Source organism: Balaenoptera borealis (assembly GCF_965194805.1).
Source record: "Balaenoptera borealis genome assembly, chromosome: 4".
NCBI classification, from domain to species: Eukaryota; Metazoa; Chordata; class Mammalia; order Artiodactyla; family Balaenopteridae; genus Balaenoptera; species Balaenoptera borealis.
This window is the reverse complement of record NC_138861.1, coordinates 114720336-114740649: the sequence shown is the minus strand read 5'-3', so window position 1 is coordinate 114740649 and position 20314 is coordinate 114720336. Positions and strand designations below refer to the sequence as shown.

Here is a 20314-nt window from a genome sequence, read left to right as displayed (position 1 = left end):
TTCTTCTGAGGACAGTTTTTCAGTTTGTTTTGCTTGACTTTTCCTTTTCTTGCTGCTGAGTTTTGTTTTATGTTAATGATCCTCGGTTGTCTGATACTTAAGAAGGAAGGTCTCAATAACTTACGCAGATATACTATGCTGTTGTGAAGGTAGGACTGTTTCCTTGTCAGGTCCCCCCTCTGAGACCATCTTCTGCCTGGGACAGGGCAGGACAAAGCTTTATTGACTGATGGGCTTTAGTTTGTGGTCAATGGACATAGAGCTGACTATGAAGTTGTGGGCTTTCCACATACCAGAATGAGTTGTTTTCACTCTGGAACTCCAACATCCAACAATCCCTCTTTTTTTTTTTTTTTTTAAACATTTTTATTGAAGTATAATTGCTTCACAATGGTGTGTTAGTTTCTGAACAATCACTCTTAAAGCTTTAGCTCTCCCTTAGGTAATCCATTCAATGACTAAAAGTATAAATGTTAGCAGTTTCTAAGCACAGGAATGGAGAGAGGAGTAGAGCTGCTGACTGATGCTGCTGTACCATGTACAAACCGTTGATTAATTTCCCCTTTTTAGGCCCCTTTTCTCACTCCTTCCTTTAGCTGTATTCTATTTCTAAGCTCAGATTTTCCTCCAGTTTCTATTGTCAAATGGATTTCTTTTGTAGGTACCTCACATATTTAAGGCTGCAGCTTTCTCTACCTGTTTCCATCCTTCAACCTGGTCCTATCTGCTTTCACCTCCCAGAAGTGTGTGACAACCACTATCTCTTCTCCCCCAATTCTCTTCATGGTGATATGTTTTTTCCTTTTTATATTTCTATACTTTTATTTCAGTTAAGCATTATGTGCCCTGTCTGCCATCTTGAACTAGCTTGGTTTTGTTCTTATGTCCTTTTCTTCCTTCATTTAATCAAAACTCTCATTCATTTAGTTTATCAGCTCTCAGGTTGGTGTTGGGCAAGACAGCAAAAAGATTAATTTCAAACAATGTGCTTATTTATGCTAATAAATATCTGGTTAGTAAAATTTCATGAAATATTACTAACTTTAGGAAAAAATATATGATGCAGAGAAAAATTTTGTAGCCTTGCTGGAAGAAAGATGTTAGGAAGAATAGAACCCAAGAAATCATCATAGGTCCCTTACAGTAATTTTCTGCCTGAAGCAGTCTGCTCTTCACTTACATCCAGGTATAATTTTTTATTTGTTGTTAAAATGGGAGCTGGGAAACTACAGCCCATAGACCAAATCCAGTCCCCTACTTGTTTTATAAAGTTCTATTGTGCTAAAATGGCAAAGTTGGGTATTTGTAACAGAGGCCATATGACTCACAATGCCGAAAATATTTACTGTCTGGTCCTTTACTGAAAAAAATTTTTGATCCATCTCCTAGAAGATCATTCCTGTACTATACCCCCTTTATTTCCTCTTTCAGGAATTGAGCTACAATTTCATGAGTAACCTTAGAGCCCAAATTTCTCTATCACCTCAGATATAATCTGGTTGGACACCATAAAATCAAAGAATCTTTGGATCTTAAATCAACTGAATTCCATCTTATTTTACTCCCTCTTCCCAGTAACATAGTAACTAAACTTGTTCTGTATACAGTACTCTTGTTTTTTAAATAGCAGACATTTGGTATTGGTCTATTTGGATTTTTCCTTTCTTCTTGAATCAGTTTTGGTAATTTATGTCTTTCTAGGAATTTGTTTATTTCATCTAAGTTGTCTAATTTTTTAGCTTGAAGTTGTTTATAATATTTCCTTAACATTCTTTTAATTTCTGTAGGGTCTATAGTGATGTTTCCTCTTTCATTTCTGATTTTGGTGGTTTGTGTCTTTTCTCATTTTTCTTGGTCACTCTAGCTAAAACTTTATCCATTTTGCTGACCTTCTCAAATAATCAATTTTTTGTTTCATTGATTTTCTTTAGTGTTTTACTATTTTCTATTTTATTATTTTCTACTCCAGTCTTTTTAATTTCATACATCCTACTTACTTTTGATTTGGCTTACTTATCTTTTTCTAACTTTTTAAGATAGATGTGATTGTCAGTTTTAGATTATTTATTTCTTTCTAATATATTTTTAAACCTATAAATTTCCCTCTACACATATCACATTCCTTTAATATTGATATATTCTGTTTTCATTTTTATTCACTTTAAGACATGTTGTAATCCCCTTGTGTTTACCTCTTTGATTCATGATTACCATTTGCATGATATATATTTTATATCCTTTTATTTTTAGCCTGTTCATTTCACCTGAAGTGTGTTTCTTATAGACACCATATAGTTGGATATTTTTTTAATCCACTATGACAATCTTTGCCTTTTGATTTTAGTCCAGTCATATTTAACATAATTACTGATATTGTTAGACTTATGTCTACCATTGCATTATTTCTTATTTGTCATATCTTTTTATTTTTCTGTTCTTACTCTACTGCTTCTTTTGTTTTAACCAAGTATTTTTAGTGTATTATTTCAATTTCTCTGTTATTATTTTAGCTGTATTTTAGAGGCTTTAGTGTGAATGGTTTCTCTAGGAATTACCATAATCACCTTCAACTTTTTACAGTCTACTTCAGTTTAATATTGACGTAATTTGGTATTATATAGCAGCTTTGAGCCAATATACCTCTCTATATACTGTAAACTCAACAATATTTTGTTATTCTTATTGCTTTTAAAAATCTTAAGCTTTTTTTAAAAAAATTGAGATGAAATGAGAAAAACATATATACACAATCTTTTATACTTGGACATTTATTTATCATTTTCAGTGCCCTTTATTCTTTCTTATTGGTTCAAATTACCTTGTGTCATTTCCTTTCAACTTAAAGATTTTCTTTAGTGTTTCTTCAGCAAAGATGAATTCTGTTTATTTATTTATTTATTTATTTATTTATTTGTCTGAGAATGTCTTTATTTAAGCTTCATTTTGAAGGATGGTTTTACTGCATAAAGGATTCTTGATTGACAGTTGTTGCTTTTTTTTCTGTACTTCTGAAATGTCACTTCACTGCCTTCTGGCCTCCGTTTTTTCTGATGAAAATGTTGCTATTAATTGTATTATTGTCCCCATATGTAATGAGTCATTTCTCTTGCCACTCCCGAGATTTTTGCTTTGTCTTTGGCTGTCTTTGGTTTCATTAAATTTGGAAATTTGGACATTATATTTTCAAATATTTTCTCCCCCTTTATCTCTCTCTCTTCTCCTCCTGGGACTCCCCTTATGCATATGTTAATACTCTTGATGGTATTCCATTGCTGTCTGAGGCTCTGTTTATGTTTTTCTTCATTCCTTTTTTCTTGTTGTTCTTCATATTGATTATCTCTATTGATCTATCTTCAAGTTTGTTGATACTTTCTTTCACAAGCTCAAATATGCTGTTGAACCTCTCCAGTGAATTTTTCATTTCAGTTGTTGTATGTTTCAATTCTAGATTTTCTTTTATTAAAAAAATGGAAGTTGGCCTGCCTAAAGTTATGGATCTGCATTAGATAATCTCTTATAATTTTTTAAATTCAATTTATTTAAACTAAAAACAAAAACAGTTCACCCATTTCTCCCATGCCCATTTTCATTTTAAAGTAAATTTTATCTCTTTATTGATATTCTCTATTAAATGGCACATTTTTTATCATATTTTAATTATTTATACATGTTTATAATAGCTGTTTTGAACACTTTGTAAATCTAACACCTGGACTCACTCTATGTCTATTGATTGCTTTTTTCCTGAGTAGGTATCATACTTTCATGTTTCTTTGCACATCTAGAAAATTTGGTTGAAAACTAAACATTTTAATTACACATTATTGCAACTTTGAATTCAGTTTTATTTTTTAGGGTTTTTGTTATTATTATTGTTGTTTTGGTAATTCACATGTGCTTAAACTGTGGATTTTTACCTGCCCCATGGTTTGCAGCAGCCAGTGGTTCTTATCAATTTTTTGTTTGTTTATTTTTTTGTTGTTAGACTATCTTCCTAGTGGTTTCCCTTTTGTCTGCATAGCTTAGTAGTCACCTAATGATTTGGGAGAGACATTGTGTTCAGGCCAATAAGTCTTCCACCCTCTGCCAGGTGATTTGTAGATGGGTTGAAGAATGCATTTAAAGTTGCTGCTAGTACTCAGGTCTCACATCGTTTTTCACTTTTTGCCATACTCTTTGAGTCTTCCCTGCATTTGCATACTTGCCCAATTAGCCATGGATATGTAGAGAACTTATTTCAACCGTTCGATACCTCTTTCATATCCATTATCTCCCAGTCACATTTTTGGCTGGTCTGCCACTTGCCTCAACTTGGACTGCAGCCTCAAACTAGCAAAACTACATGTTTTCTCTGTCCATTCCCAAACCAGTCTGCCACTTTTAGCCAGCAAGGTCATGGGTTTTCTGCCTCCACTCTATATCAAATCCATTCCACCTCCTCTGGCAGGAAAGCTGCTGGTTTTTACTTCCAACTCCATGCTGGTATAACTAGTTTCTCCCAACTGAGCTGAAGCGGGGGAGAAGGATGAGAGGAATGGTAGCAATCCCAGGCAGGAAGGCCTCAGACTCTCAGTGATCCTACCCAAAACTCTAGCATTTTTTTCAAGAATAAATGCTTCTCAATTTGATAACTGCCTTTGGTCAGTTTTCAAGGTCCTGAAATGGTTGCTTTTATTATTTTATACAGTTTTATATGTAGACTTTTTTATTGAAATAAACTGTCAACTTCTTCATGTTATCATTGTTGGAAATCCCATATCCAACTTATTTTTATATCCCCTGATTTAACAATTTTGATTAGGTATTTGTTATACAATCAAACACTTGTTTAGACCAACCTACATGTTTACAATTTTTTTTGTTCATTTTTCCTTCCTTTATAGTCCTATGTCCTTATTCCTAAAGCATATCTTCTAATAGTTTTTCCCCTAGTAAAAATGGAATATATTCTTAGATATATTTGCTTGACAATATCTTTCATTTGTCCTTTTCTTGAATGATAGTTTAACTTGCTGCAGAATTCAACATTGGATATTTTATCTCTGTACTTTGAAGACCTTATTTCATTATATTCCAACTTCTGTTGTTGCTGTTGAGAATTGAGGATCTGCTCTAATGTTTATTTCTTTATGACTAATCTATGTTTTTCCCTCTAGATTCTTTAAGACATTATTTTTGTTTTTGGTGATCTGTAGTTTCTCAACATTGTGTCTAAGTATCTATTTATTTTTATTTAATCCTGGTGAGAATTTATTTTACTTCCTGTGTCCAAATCAATACAGAATTGATTATGGTTTTAATCAATTCTATAAATTTGTTAAGCCAATTTTCTTCTCAAATATTGTCTCTTTTTCACTCTTTCTATTCTGTTTCTGAAATTACTATTAGATATATTTTACATCTTTTCCAAAATCTAAATATCTCATATTTTCCATCTCATTTTTCTTGTTATGCTACACTCTAGGTAATTTCCTCATATCTACCAGTTTACCATATTTCTCTTTTCAGCTGTATCTAGCCTGCTGTTTAAGGTATCTAATTTTTAAATTTCAGTAATTATAGTTTCTTTCTAAATTTGTATTTGAGTCTTTTACAATGCTTCCAGGTATTTCTTTTCTTATGTCTTAAGTATTTTTTTAATTGTCTTGAGTTTCTTTGAAAATACATATTTTATATTGTCTATCTACTGGTTCTGTTAGCTGAAGTTTTTGGATATCTAAGCCCATTCTTTGTTGTATCTATCAACTTTTGTTCATGGGGATTACTTCTTATTTTGTAAGTTTTTATTATAAATTCAGATTCAGTGGGCTTTTGTCTTTGAGACTTTATGCAGTCTGGAATCAGGAGTGTCTATTAGGGATATTTTGAACTAGAATCTACCAAGTGCCCTAGGAATAGTTCCATGGGAAGATACATTTTATGCCAAATTCAGGGTTTGGGGGTTCCTAAACCATACAAATCATGTAAATTTGAACCCAAAACATAAGTTAGTTGAGGCCTGTATGAATTCTCAGAAGTGATTTTGCCACCCGGAGACCAGCTAAGACAAACAATCTGCCTTGTCTTCTCCCTTTATCAGTAGAATGATAATTTCTGGTTCATTCTTTTAGTAAGAGTTCAGTCCTTTAAGTATTCCAATTTTGTGGAGTGGTTATAGTCAGAGAGGAGGGGACAAGAATCTTATTTCTAACTTCCTGCCTTGAGTTTGTCAAAATTCTCCTCTTTCACCCTTGGCAGATTGGAGCCACCAAAAAGGAGTCACAGCTAAAGAATACACTTAAGCTGTTTTAAGGACCTGAAAAAAAAACATTAGAAATTATGATTCATAGTAAATGAAGGTAGCTATTTAATTTGAAGATGGCAGTTTGCAGTATAACCTTCTGTCCTTTACAGAAATCTATGAATTCCCTCTGTGAGTAGGGACTTTCCTTAGTACCTAGTTGACAGAAATAATATGGCTACTACCTTATCATTACTCATCCTGTCCACCTCTACTTCCTATACATAATCTAAGATACTTTACATTCTCCCGAAGACCAGGTTTACTTTTTCCTCAGCCTTTGTCCCCTTTAATAATTTATACCCAAACATCAACTGAGTTATCCTTTCAATACAAATATTTAGTCTGCTGCCATTAAAATATGTGGCACACTGTCTGTGACCACCTAGAGGGGTGGGATAGGGAGGGTGGGAGGAAGGGAGACGCAAGAGGGAAGAGATATGGGGACATATGTATATGTATAACTGATTCACTTTGTTATAAAGCAGAAACTAACACACCATTGTAAAGCTATTATACTCCAATAAAGATGTTAAAAAAAAAAAAAGTGGCACACTGTCACTATGATCTTCAATAAATTTGAGAACTGTTATCACAACAAATCATCTTATTCCTGGTGAAAAAGCTACTTTAAAACATAAAATGAAGTAAATCTCTTCATACTGCCATGACATTTTTAAAATGTCATATATTATGAGAAAGCTTAGCACTTTAAAGGATTCACAGATAGTTTAAAAATATTTTTTAATAAAAATACTTTTTTTAGATTGACAAGGACTTTGGAATATATGTTAAACAGACATTTCTTTAACTACACTAGCAAGCAACATTAGTGTACATTATGTATCATTATATAGGATTGGCTATTAATATATTCGATGAAATCAAATTCCTCTCTTATATGTATATATCTACGTCTAGATAGATATATAGACATGCACTTTTTTATATTTCAGGAGCTATACTTTTTATGATATGGTGTGTAACCTGGTCATTCTCAGGCCCTGAAGTTCTTCCTGATGGAAGTTTATTTGGACTGTTAACTATCTTTTATGGTGCTGTTATTGGCGGGAAACTTTTGGAAATCATTAGAATACCTTCAGTGCCTCAACTTCCCCCTCTTCTTGGTAAGTGAATAATTAGCTCTCATTTTTTTGTCATTGACTACATGTAAATTATGACTATATTCTAGTCAGAGTAGATATAATTTAGAACGATTTCAATGTATATGATCTATATAGCTTTTTTATATGTGTACTTATTATGTATGTGTATATATAGCTTGTTTATAAAAGTATTTATTCTCTATACACACACAGATTTTTCCTGAAATATATTTTTAAATACTTTAAATATACTCAGCATATGATTCTTGTTGCTTTATCATTTAATAGGACATTTTTTACTTAACTTTACATATATTGTAGAAAAGGAAAAATTTGAAAAAAACTGAATTTTTCTGTAGATAACCTAATTCAAATACAATTACAAGATTCAAATGTTATAGTGACTAGGGCACCAAAAGGTTTTATAGTTTTTGGGTGAGCTGTTTGAGCATCTCCACTATGTATATTCATCAATGCATCATCTGCCTAAACAATGGTACCCCCTATTTCTTCATCACCATTATTATATAATTCTCCAGGTAGAGGAAAATTAGTGGAAGAACTTCTATCAGAGGTGTATTATATCTTCTAAGTATTCAATACATTCAAGTATTTAGTTACTGTCAATAGAGGTAATCACTCTCGCTTATCTCTAACACCCTTTCTGTGTTCATAACACCCATTCAGCACCTCCCAAGTATTTACTGAATCTTTTTTTCCTCCTCTCCAAAACTTCCGCTTTTGTCCTAGCTCAGCCTCTTTGTTTCTAACCATTCCGTGGACTACGGCAGAGCCTTCTGTCTGGTCTCTCCTTCAGTTTTATGTCTATCTAATTTGCCAAGACCATCACATAGAAAATACAAGACTCATTATCTCACTTCCTGCCTAAAACTTTCCCATGGTGCCTTACTCTGCCAAAACAGGGGAGGGTAGAGGGTAGGGGTAGCTTTCCATGATCTGACCCCTCCAGCCCATTCCCCACTCCCATCCTAGTCCTTTATGTTCCAGCAATACTGAATTGCTTGTTGCACCCCATTGACATATATCATTTCTTATATCCATTCCTTCATTTATGCTGTTTCCTCTACTTGCATGTAACCTGCCCTTCACCAAAGTAGCGAGAGACATAGTGTGTTTGAAGAAGGGAAATTAAGCATTTCTGTTTTCTCTCTTGGGAAAATGAACTGAATCAGACATGGTTTATTTTCTTTCTTCTAAGGGATGTTACTGGCTGGTTTTACCGTTAGGAATGTTCCATTCCTCAGTGATCACGTCTATATTAGTAACACAATGTCTTCAACTTTAAGAAACACTGCCCTTACCATTATTCTAGTGCAAGCTGGGCTTGGACTCGATCCACAGGTAGATTTCCAATTATACCTTGAGTATAGTTATTTTCAATATTAGAGGCTGGTGGAAAAGAAAAAGAGGCAAAATTTTTCTTACTGCTGTTCCAGGTAGAGCAAAACTAAGACAAAGAACAAAGATTTTGCAGAAATATTGACACCTTAATTTCTACTTCTGGTTATATTACTGATATGAAAAGAAATCTCTGTGATATAAGATCTCTATTGGAGATAATCTTTAATTATTTACATAGACATAAATGTCCCTTATGCATGCAACATTTGTATCATTTGAGAGTTGTGGCTCTTCTGTGGAGAACTATTTACTTTTCAGTTAACAAAGGATAAGGTCCTCCTGTAAAAGGTTATTGCTTTTGTTTTGTTTTCTCAGAATGATTAAGAATTTCAATAATATTATTGTTTCATGAATTTTTCCCACAGAACTATGTTCCTGATTATCTTTACATTTTTGTAAAAGCTAATCTTTTCAAATATTTCTTAAAATATTACTGTTTAGGGATCATAAATCTATTTGGGTTTTTAAAGATGGATATTCTTGAATATACCAGCTATTCAGGATATAACAAATGTGGCAAATATATAAGACTGGTGGAAGTATCTTAAGAGCATAAATAGTTATAGACAGTGATAATTTATTGTATTATCCAGTAGAAAATTTGAACCAATAAGAAAATTTAAAAGTTTTCCCTGTCAGTTAATTTTGCAGTTTTTAAATGATTTTCTCTTTTGGCATAATTATTACCGCTAATCAAACAGTTCATCTCTACAAGTTAACTGATGGAAATAAACCTATAGGATACTTTCATTATACTATTTACTAAGAAGATAAGGGAGGCAGAAATAGTTATTTAATCACAGAGAAATGAGTCTTTTTTAATAATTAAAATACGAGTGTTTTATAAACTATGAAATAGTTTATAATCCAATATATGATGACATATAAAATGAGCTGCATTAGCATTTAAAGCCCAGTGGGACATCTGGAATGTATTTCAATATTTGCTTAAAATAACTTTCTTATTGGCCAGTATAGGTTTGTCTAAATGTGACTATGTTTATATTTCAGGCTTTGAAGCATTTGAAAGGAGTTTGTTTAAGATTGTCTATGGGTCCTTGCCTCATAGAGGCATGTTCAACTGCTGTTGTTTCCCACTTGCTTATGAATTTTCCCTGGCAATGGGGATTTCTATTAGGGTAACTTTTTCTCATTTTTCTCTATGAAAATATTCAGTTAAAATTCTTGGTTTTAAATTGTTGAAATATTCAGAATATTGTATAGACAAGCTTATCATTAAAATTATTTTCACAGTGGTAGAAAATCTTGGAAATCCGTTGGTCAGAAACAGAGCCATAAATCCTAAATCCACTATATCCTTAACAAATATTCATAGTCTCTAAATGCTTAATGCCAAGATAATTCATGTCATCAATTTATTTTTTCCTCCTATACTGTAATCTATCTCTATTTTTAACGTAATGACTTCTTCCTTATACACCATATGTACATAGATATAAAATCTGTATCTATTATATGTAATATATGTATTATATATGAAAGATATTTTGTATAGATATAGATATTATAACAAAAAACAGCAAACGCTATTTTCCTAGATCCAATGTCCCATCTATTATTATCCGCCATCCATTTCCCTTCATGTCCAAATTCCTCAGAATAATAGTCTATAATCATTATCTCTATATCCTGAGCTTCTTTTCATTTTTCAGTCCATTTAACTTTTGCCTCCACTTATCCATTCCAGTGGATGCCATGTGCATTTCTAAAAGATAAGTGCATTTTCTAACTAAATTAACAATTTCTTATTATCCTTAGGTGGTTTTTAAAAAATTTTTGATCTACTCAGTATTTGGTGGAATCTTTGAATCAATCAAAGGATTGTGTATCCAGTTTTTGTCCAGGTCTTGAATATATCTTTTATCTCTCCTCAGTTCTCTTTTATTATGTCCTTTTGTAACTCCCTCCTCCATATCTATTAAGTTTTTCTTTATATTTCTCATCTGTTTGCCTTTGCAGTACACACTGGAAAATTTTCTCTGCTCAGTTCTCTAGCTTATTAACTCACTCTACAGTTATGTCCATATCACCTATTTATTTATTTAACTTTGGCAATTAATTGTTAATTTCTAAGAACAATAGTTAAATGTTATGAACAGATACAGTATACTTTCATGATTCTGAGGATATTTAGTTATTCTGAAGTCATGTTCTTGTTGTTCTCTTCTTAGTATATCTCTTTCCTTGGGTATAAATTATTCCATTTAATGAACATGGTGCCTCAATTCAAAGTGTTGGCTTTCCCCAAATATTTGGTAATACTTTAATGGGTACTCATTTTTTTAATTGAAACTTCCTATTAACCTGTGTTTTGTTTTATCTGTTTGCTATTGCCTTCTTGCAGGAAATAGGCCAATCATGCTACCAAGCAAGTTTTCTTAGAAGCTCAGGCTGAGATTAAGATTTTTCTCTGGCCACACCTCATGGCTTGTGGGATCTTAGTTCCCCACCCAGAGATTGAACCTGGGCCACAGCAGTGAAAGTGCCAAGTCCTAACCACTGGACTCCCAGGGAATTCCCTAAGATTCTTATGCAGATGATTTATTAAGGGAGCTCTCAGTAGAAACCTCTGAGTGAAGAAAGCCAGATAGGAGTGTGGGAAAAAGTCAGTGGTTCCAAAACTTTGCTACCCATTAAAATCACCTGGGGAGTTTTTGAAAATCCCAGAAATTAGAGGAGTGATGTCAGCAAGATGGCAGAATAGGAAACTCCAGGCTCACTTTCCCACATGGAGACACTCTCATAACAATATGAGGACCAGATTACCTTTATGGTAACTCCAGAAACCACTTGAGAGGTTATAGCATTCCATGCAAGCACAATGCCAGGAAGAGGCACAATGGAGCAATTAGAACATTCCATTGCACTTACCCACCATACCCCACGTCCCTCCTACAGAGCAAGGGCAATCAGGAGGAAACTCCCAACTTTTGAGTTCTCCCTCAGGAGGAAAAGAAAAAGCTGGAACATGTGTCTTATATTCTGGCTTTATAAGAGGCTGCCCAAGGCACTGGTTTCTGTCTCATCTTACTTGGAACACTGACGGAAAAGAGAGTGGCACATTTTAAGAGAGTGGCATATTTTAAGAGAGTGGCACATTTTAGATGCCCGAGGTCCACTGAGAACAAAGGTGAGTCGTGTGCATTGCTATACTCCAGAGATATTGATTGCAGTACTGCTGATAGATACCTGGGGTTACTCTGGAGTAGGAAAAAGCCATAGTCCAGCTGGAGATAATGCACCAAAGCCTGGAGAAGGCACATTCCAGAAAGGTTTGAGAGACTCCCAGAATCTTTAGCTGGGATGATTGGTGAAGGTCTTTCCCTAGTGAAGAATTTCATAAAGACTAGGAGAGGTGGCTGTTTTTTCAAATATACAATTTCCAACAAAAGATAACAAGGCATACAAAGAAACAGGGACTCAGGGCTCAATCAAAGGAACAAAATAAAATTCCAGAAACCAACCCGAAACAAATGGAAATGTATTACTCAACAAAGAATTCAAAATAACCATCATAAAAATGCTCAGTGAGCTCAAAGATGTTGCAGACATCTAAAAGAAACCAGGAAAATGATGCATGAACAAAGTGAGAATACCAACAAGGATATAGAAACTATGAAAAAAAGAACCAAAAATAAATTCTGGAGCTGTAGAATATGATAAATTGAAAAATTGACTAGAGGGGATCAATAGCAGACTGGATTGGATGAAAAAAAAGAATCAGTGAACGTAAAGACAGGTTATTTGAAATTATAGAATCAGTGGAGCAAAAAGAAAAACAAGGAAAGTGAAGCGATCCTAAGGGACTTGTGGGATGCCATTTAACGGGCAAACCTATGCATTATGGGAGTTTCAGAAAAAGAAGAGAGAAATAAATGGTCAGAAAGCCTATTTGAAGAAATAATGGGCCAAAACCTCCAAATTTGAGGAAGGAAATGGACATACAATTTCAAGATGATCAAAAAGCTCCCATTAAGATAAAACCAAAGAAACCTACAGTGAAATACATTGTACTCAAGCTGTCAAAAGTCACAGAAAGTGAGAATCTTAAAAACAATAAGAGAAAAGCAAGAGCTCCCATAAGATAATAGTTGGATTTCTCAGTGGAAACCTTGCAGGCCAGAAGGGAATGGGATGATACATCCAAAATGCTGAAAGGAAAAAAAAATGGCCAACCAAGAATACTATATCTAGCAAACCACATGTAAAAACTTCATGACGTTGAATTTGACAATGATTTCTTGGATATGACACTAAAAGCACAGGCAACAAAAGCAAAAATAGGTGGGACTGCATAAAACTTGAAAACTTCTGCACAGCAAAAGAAACAATTAACAAAGTGAAAAGGCAACACATAGAATGGGAGAAAATAATTGCAAACCATATATCTGAAAAGAGATCAATATTCAGAGTATGTAAAGAACTCCTACAACTCAACAAATTTTAAAAAATAACTAAATAATGGCCAAAGGACTTGAATAGACATTTCTACAAAGGACATATACAAATGGCCAACAAGCATCTGGAAGGACTCAACATTTATAATCATTAGAAAAATGCAAATCAAAACCACAGTGAGATAACACCTCATACCCATTAGGATGGTTACTATTTTTTTAAAAGCTAGAAAATAACAAGTGTTGACACAGACGTGGAGAAATTGGAACATTCGTACACTGCTTTTGGGAATATAAAATGGGCAGCTGCTATGGAAAATAGTTTGGAGTTTTCTCAAAAAACTAAAAGTAAAATTACCATTTAATCCAATAATGCCACTTCTGGGTATATATCCAAAACAACTGAAAGTAGGATCTCAAAGTGATATTTGCACGCCCATGTTAATTGCAAAATAATTCACAATAGCCAAGAGGTAGAGGCAGCCCAAATAGCCATGGACAGGTGAATGGATAAAGAAAACGTGGGATACACACACACACACACACACACACACACACACACATATACACACACACAGAGGAATATTATTCAGTTGTAAAAAAGAATGAAATCCTGTCTCATTCTATAGCATGGATAGACCTTGAGGACACTGTGTTGAGTGAAATAAACCAGGACAAATATTGTATGATTCCACTGATATATCTAGAGTAGTCAAAATCATGTTAACAGAAAGTAGAATGGTGGTTGTCAGGGGCTTGGGTGAGGGGGCAAAGGGTGTTGTTCAATGAGTATAGAGTTTTGGTTTTGCAAGATGAAAAAGTTCTAAGTATATGTTACACAACAATGTGAGTATCGTTAGCACTAATGAACAGTACACTTAAAAATAAAGAAGGTTAATTTTATATTATGTATTTTTTACAACAATTAAAAAACTTTACAGTATCCCAGTATTCAGGTCAAACTTCATCCTAGATCAGATCAGAATGTCTTGGAATGTGAATCCAGGCATTAGTATTTTTTAAAAATCCCAAGTACATGGTAAAATCACTGTCAGTGATCCCTGCCTTCTGATATTTAAACTTTTGTTTAAATGTGGGCTGGACTTACTGACTTGCTTCTAATGGACAGAATACCGCAGAAGTGAAAGGATATTTCTTCTAAGAAGATTAGGTCATAAGAAGACAATGACTTCTGTCTTCCTTGTTCTCTCTTGCACTCTCTTTAATTGCTTGTCTTGGGGGAAGACAGCTGCCATGTTGCGAGCAGCCTTGCGGAGAAGCCCCCATGGCAAGAGACTGAACCTTTCAACGGCCATGTGAGTAAACTTGAAAGCAGATCTTCTCCCACCCACCTCATGAGAGACCTTGAGTAGGAAGAGGCATACAGCTAAGCCATACCCAGACTCCTGACCCACAGAAGTGAGATTGTGTGTTGTTTTAAGCTTCTACGTTTGGGCATGATTGTTAAGCAGCAACAGATAAATAGGTGGTTCCAATGTGCAGTAAAGTTCAGGAACCACTGAACTGGGCAAATATGTGTTTTCAGAGAATTCTAGGTTCTTCTTGAGTCCCTAGGGAAATCTTGATTATAAACTGCACCAGTGAGATTGTACAGCCAGAGGCAAAGGAGCTAAACTGTTAGACCCTCACATCAGTCAGTCATTGGCAGGAGCTGTCTGGAAGGGGGAAGTGGTGAACCTCCTTAGCACCCGCAGGTAAGCTCTTGTTATCAGGGCAAGGCTCCCAGAAAGCTGCAGATGTCAGTGGTTAGCAGGCGACAAGCAGCAGCCGGGGCACATGTACACTGGCCCGGCAAATGGGTTCTGGTGGGGACCACGCGCATCACTACTGCAGCATTTAGAAGGTGAATGTGGAAGAGACAAGGCAAGGTTCTGGATGGGATATACGAACAGAAGGTATTCTGAGCAGGAATGTCCCCATTCCTTAGGGGTGTCTTCAACCACCCCAGAAATTTTCTCATTTGCCTTTGTGACTTAGGTGCCCACACTCATTGTTCCTTCTTTCGGGCAGATGTCTTCCTTTCTGACTTGTTCAAGAGGTAGGGATGGTGTGGAGACTACATCTGACTGGCCATTCTTACGGCGGTGCTCTAAGTAATTACCATTTGATTTCCTCAGAGGTGCCACCTACTCCCAGCATCTGCCATTTCTGGGCTTGGGACATTTTTAAAAGTACACCATATCCTTTGTACCAATCTTATATGCTTTTTGGCTCATGGTTTCCTTTTTCAATCCTAAACTGTCTGTCTCTAATCTTCCTGTATACACTTAGTTTCTTGTCCATTGAGGATTCCCCTTTTGTCTTCTAACTAGGTTATGAATTTTCCTATTATTTTCTTTTCTTTTTTTTAATAATATATATTTAATAAAATTAGGGTTATATCATACATGCTGTTTTTTGTTTGAATTTCAAAATTGTATTAAATATCATCACGATTCTAATAATTGAAGATTAAAAATGACAAAATTAAATAGGAAATAATTTTGAATCTTAAATAGTAGTCCACGTTTACTGAGAGGAGGATGAGGAGGTAGTTTGAATTTTTTTTCTCACCCCCCCGAGGCTTTCCCCCCTTGGTGTCCATACGTTTGTTCTCTACATCTGTGTCTCAACTTCTGCCCTGCAAACCGGTTCATCAGTACCATTTTTCTAGGTTCCACATACATGCGTTAATATACGATATTTGTTTTTCTCTTTCTAACTTACTTCACTCTGTATGACAGTCTCTATATCCATACACGTCTCAACAAATGACCCAATTTCGTTCCTTTTTATGGCTGAGTAATATTCCATTGTATTTATGTACCACATCTTCTTTATCCATTCATCTGTCAATGGGCATTTAGGTTGCTTCCATGACCTGGCTATTGTAAATAGTGCTGCAATGAACATTGGGGTGCATGTGTCTTTTTGAATTATGGTTTTCTCTGGGTATATGCCCAGTAGTGAGATTGCTGGATCATATGGTAATTCTATTTTTAGTTTTTTAAGGAACCTCCATACTGTTCTCCATAGTGGCTGTATCAATTTACATTCGCACCAACAGTGCAAGAGGGTTCCCTTTTCTCCACACCCTCTCCAGCATTTGTTGTTTGTAGATTTTCTGATGATGCCTATTCTAACTGGTATGAGGTGATACCTCATTGTACTTTTGATTTGCATTTCTCTAATAATCAGTGATGTTGAGCAGCTTTTCATGTGCTTCTTGGCCATCTGTATGTCTTCTTTGGAGAAATGTCTGTTCAGGTCTTCTGCCCATTTTTGGATTGGGTTGTTTGTTTCTTTAATATTGAGCTGCATGAGCTGTTTATATATTTTGGAGATTAATCCTTTGTCCGTTGATTCGTTTGCAAATATTTTCTCGCATTCTGAGGGTTGTCTTTTCGTCTTGTTTGTAGTTTCCTTTGCTGTGCAAAAGCTTTGAAGTTTCATTAGGTCCCATTTGTTTATTTTTGTTTTTATTTCCATTACTCTAGGAGGTGGATCAAAAAAGATCTTGCTGGGATTTATGTCAAAGAGTTTTCTTCCTATGTTTTCCTCTAAGAGTTTTATAGTGTCCGGTCTTACATTTAGGTCTCTAGTCCATTTTGAGTTTATTTTTGTGTATGGTGTTAGGGAGTGTTCTAATTTCATTCTTTTACATGTAGCTGTCCAGTTTTCCCAGCACCATTTATTGAAGAGACTGTCTTTTCTCCATTGTATATCCTTGACTCCTTTGTCATAGATTAGTTTACCACAGGTGCATGGGTTTATCTCTGGGCTTTCTATCTTGTTCCATTGATCTACGTTTCTGTTTTTGTGCCAGTACCATATTGTCTTGATTACTGTAGCTTTCTAGTATAGTCTGAAGTCAGGGAGTCTGATTCTTCCAGCTCCGTTTTTTTCCCTCAAGACTGCTTTGGCTATTCGGGGTCTTTTGTGTCTCCATACAAATTTTAAGATTTTTTGTTCTAGTTCCATAAAAAATGCCATTGGTAATTTGATAGGGATTGCATTGAATCTGTAGATTGCTGTGGGTAGTATAGTCATTTTCACAATATTGATTCTTCCAATCCAGGAACATGGTATATCTCTCCATCTGTTGGTATCATCTTTAATTTCTTTCATCAGTGTCTTATAGTTTTCTGCATACAGGTCTTTTGTCTCCCTAGGTAGGTTTATTCCTAGGTATTTTATTCTTTTTGTTGCAATGGTAAATGGGAGTGTTTCCTTAATTTCTCTTTCAGATTTTTCATCATTAGTGTATAGGAATGCAAGAGATTTCTGTGCATTAATTTTGTATCCTGCAACTTTACCAAATTCATAGATTAGCTCTAGTAGTATTCTGGTAGCATCTTTAGGATTCTCTATGTATAGTATCATGTCATCTGCAAACACTGACAGTTTTACTTCTTTTCCAATTTGTATTCTTCTTATTTCTTTTTCTTCTCTGATTGCCATGGCTAGGACTTCCAAATCTATGTTGAATAATAGTGGTGAGAGTGGACATCCTTGTCTTGTTCCTGATCTTAGAGGAAATGCTTTCAGTTTTTCACCATTGAGAATGATGTTTTCTGTGGGTTTGTAGTATATGGCCTTTATTATGTTGAGGTAGGTTCCCTCTATGCCCACTTTCTGGAGGGTTTTTTAAATCATAAATGGGTGTTGAATTCTGTCAAAAGCTTTTTCTGCATCTATTGAGATGATCATATGGTTTTTATTCTTCAATTTGTTAATATAGTGTATCACATTGATTGATTTGTGTATATTGAAGAATCCTTGCATCCCTGGGATAAATCCCACTTGATCATGGTGTATGATCCTTTTAATGTGCTGTTGGATTCTGTTTGCTAGTATTCTGTTGAAGATTTTTGCATCTATATTCATCAGTGATATTGGTCCGTAATTTTCTTTTTTTGTAGTATCTTTGTCTGGTTTTGGTATCAGGGTGATGGTGGCCTCACAGAATGAGTTTGAGAGTGTTCCTTCCTCTGCAATTTTTTGGAAGAGTTTGAGAAGGATGGGTGTTAGCTCTTCTCTAAATGTTTGATAGAATTCACCTGTGAAGCCATCTGGTCCTGGACTTTTGTTTGTTGGAAGATTTTTAATCACAGTTTCAATTTCATTACTTGTGAATGGTCTGTTCACATTTTCTATTTCTTCCTGGTTCAGTCTTGGAAGGTTATACCTTTCTAAGAATTTGCCCATTTCTTCCAGGTTGTCCATTTTATTGACATAGAGTTGCTTGTAGTAGTCTCTTAGGATGCTTTGTATTTCTGCAGTGTCTGTTGTAACTTCTGCTTTTTCATTTCGAATTTTATTGATTTGGGTCCTCTCCCTCTTTTTCTTGATGAGTCTGGCTAATGATTTATCAATTTTGTTTATCTTCTCAAAGAACCAGCTTTTAGTTTTATTGATCTTTGCTATTGTTTTCTTTGTTTCTATTTCATTTATTTCTGCTCTGATCTTTATGATTTCTTTCCTTCTGCTAACTTTGGGTTTTGTTTGTTCTTCTTTCTCTAGTTCCTTTAGGTGTAAGGTTAGATTGTTCATTTGAGATTTTTCTTGTTTCTTGAAGTAGGCTTGTATAGGTATAAACTTCCCACTTAGAACTGCTTTTGCTGCATCCCATAGGTTTTGGATCGTCGTGTTTTCATTGTCATTTGTCTCTAGGTATTTTTTGATTTCCTCTTTGATTTCTTCAGTGGTCTCTTGGTTATTTAGTAACGTATTGTTTAGCCTCCATGTGTTTGTGTTTTTTTACATTTTTTTCCCTGTAATTCATTTCTAATCTCATAGCGTTGTGGTCAGAAAAGATGCTTGATATGATTTCAATTTTCTTAAATTTACTGAGGCTTGATTGTGACCCAAGATGTCATCTATCCTGGAGAATGTTCCGTGCGCACTTGAGAAGAAAGTGTAATCTGCTGTTTTTGGATGGATTGTCCTATAAATATCAATTAAATCTATCTGGTCTATTGTGTCATTTAAAGCTTCTGTTTCCTTATTTATTTTCATTTTGGATGATCTGTCCATTGATGTAAGTGAGGTGTTAAAGTCCCCCACTATGATTGTGTTACTGTGGATTTCCTCTTTTATAGCTGTTAGCAGTTGCCTTATGTATTGAGGTGCTCGTATGTTGGGTGCATATATCTTTATAATTGTTATATCTTCTTCTTGGATTGATCCCTTGATCATTATTTAGTGTCCTTCCTTGTCTCTTGTAACATTCTTTATTTTAAAGTCTATTTTATCTGTTATGAGTATTGCTACTCCAGCTTTCTTTTGATTTCCATTTACATGGAATATCTTTTTCCATCCCCTCATTTTCAGTCTGTATGTGTCCCTAGGTATGAAGTGGGTCTCTTGTAGACAGCATATAGATGGGTCTTGTTTTTGTATCCATTCAGCAAGCCTGTGTCTTTTGGTTGGAGCATTTAATCCATTCACATTTAAGGTAATTATCGATATGTATGTTCCTATGACCATTTTCTTAATTGTTTTGGGTTTGTTTTTGTAGGTCCTTTTCTTTTCTTGTGTTTCCCATTTAGAGAAGTTCCTTATCATTTGTTGTAGAGCTGGTTTGGTGGTGCTGAATTCTCTTAGCTTTTGCTTGTCTGTAAAGCTTTTGATTTCTCCATTGAATCTGAATGAGATCCTTGCCAGGTAGAGTAATCTTGGTTGTAGCTTCTTCCCTTTCATCACTTTAAGTATATCATGCCAGTCCCTTCTGGCTTGTAGAGTTTCTGCTGAGAAATTAGCTGTTAACCTTATGGGAGTTCCCTTGTATGTTATTTTTCGTTTTTCCCTTGCTGCTTTCAATACTTTTTCTTTGTCTTTAATTTTTGCCAATTTGATTACTATGTGTCTTGGCGTGTTTCGCCTTGGGTTTATCCTATATGGGACTCGCTGCGCTTCCTGGACAGCTATTGGGTGGCTATTTCCTTTCCCATGTTAGGGAAGTTTTCAACTATAATCTCTTCAAATATTTTCTCTGGTCCTTTCTCTCTCTCTTCTCCTTCTGGGACCCATATAATGCGAATGTTGTTTTGTTTAATGTTGTCCCAGAGGTCTCTTAGGCTGTCTTC

The 20314-nt window shown here is 34.9% G+C and overlaps 1 protein-coding gene across 3 annotated transcripts in view; it reads left to right on the top strand.

Annotated features, from left to right (window-relative positions):
- Positions 1 to 20314, top strand: part of SLC9B1 (solute carrier family 9 member B1) — a 67599-nt gene that overhangs the window by 33254 nt on the left and 14031 nt on the right. For all 3 annotated transcript variants that reach the window (XM_082389094.1, XM_082389092.1, XM_082389093.1), the window contains exons 4-6: positions 7237 to 7407; positions 8606 to 8748; positions 9820 to 9947. In XM_082389094.1, the coding sequence (XP_082245220.1) occupies positions 7237 to 7407; positions 8606 to 8748; positions 9820 to 9947 (442 nt within the window). The remainder of the gene's footprint in view (positions 1 to 7236; positions 7408 to 8605; positions 8749 to 9819; positions 9948 to 20314) is intronic.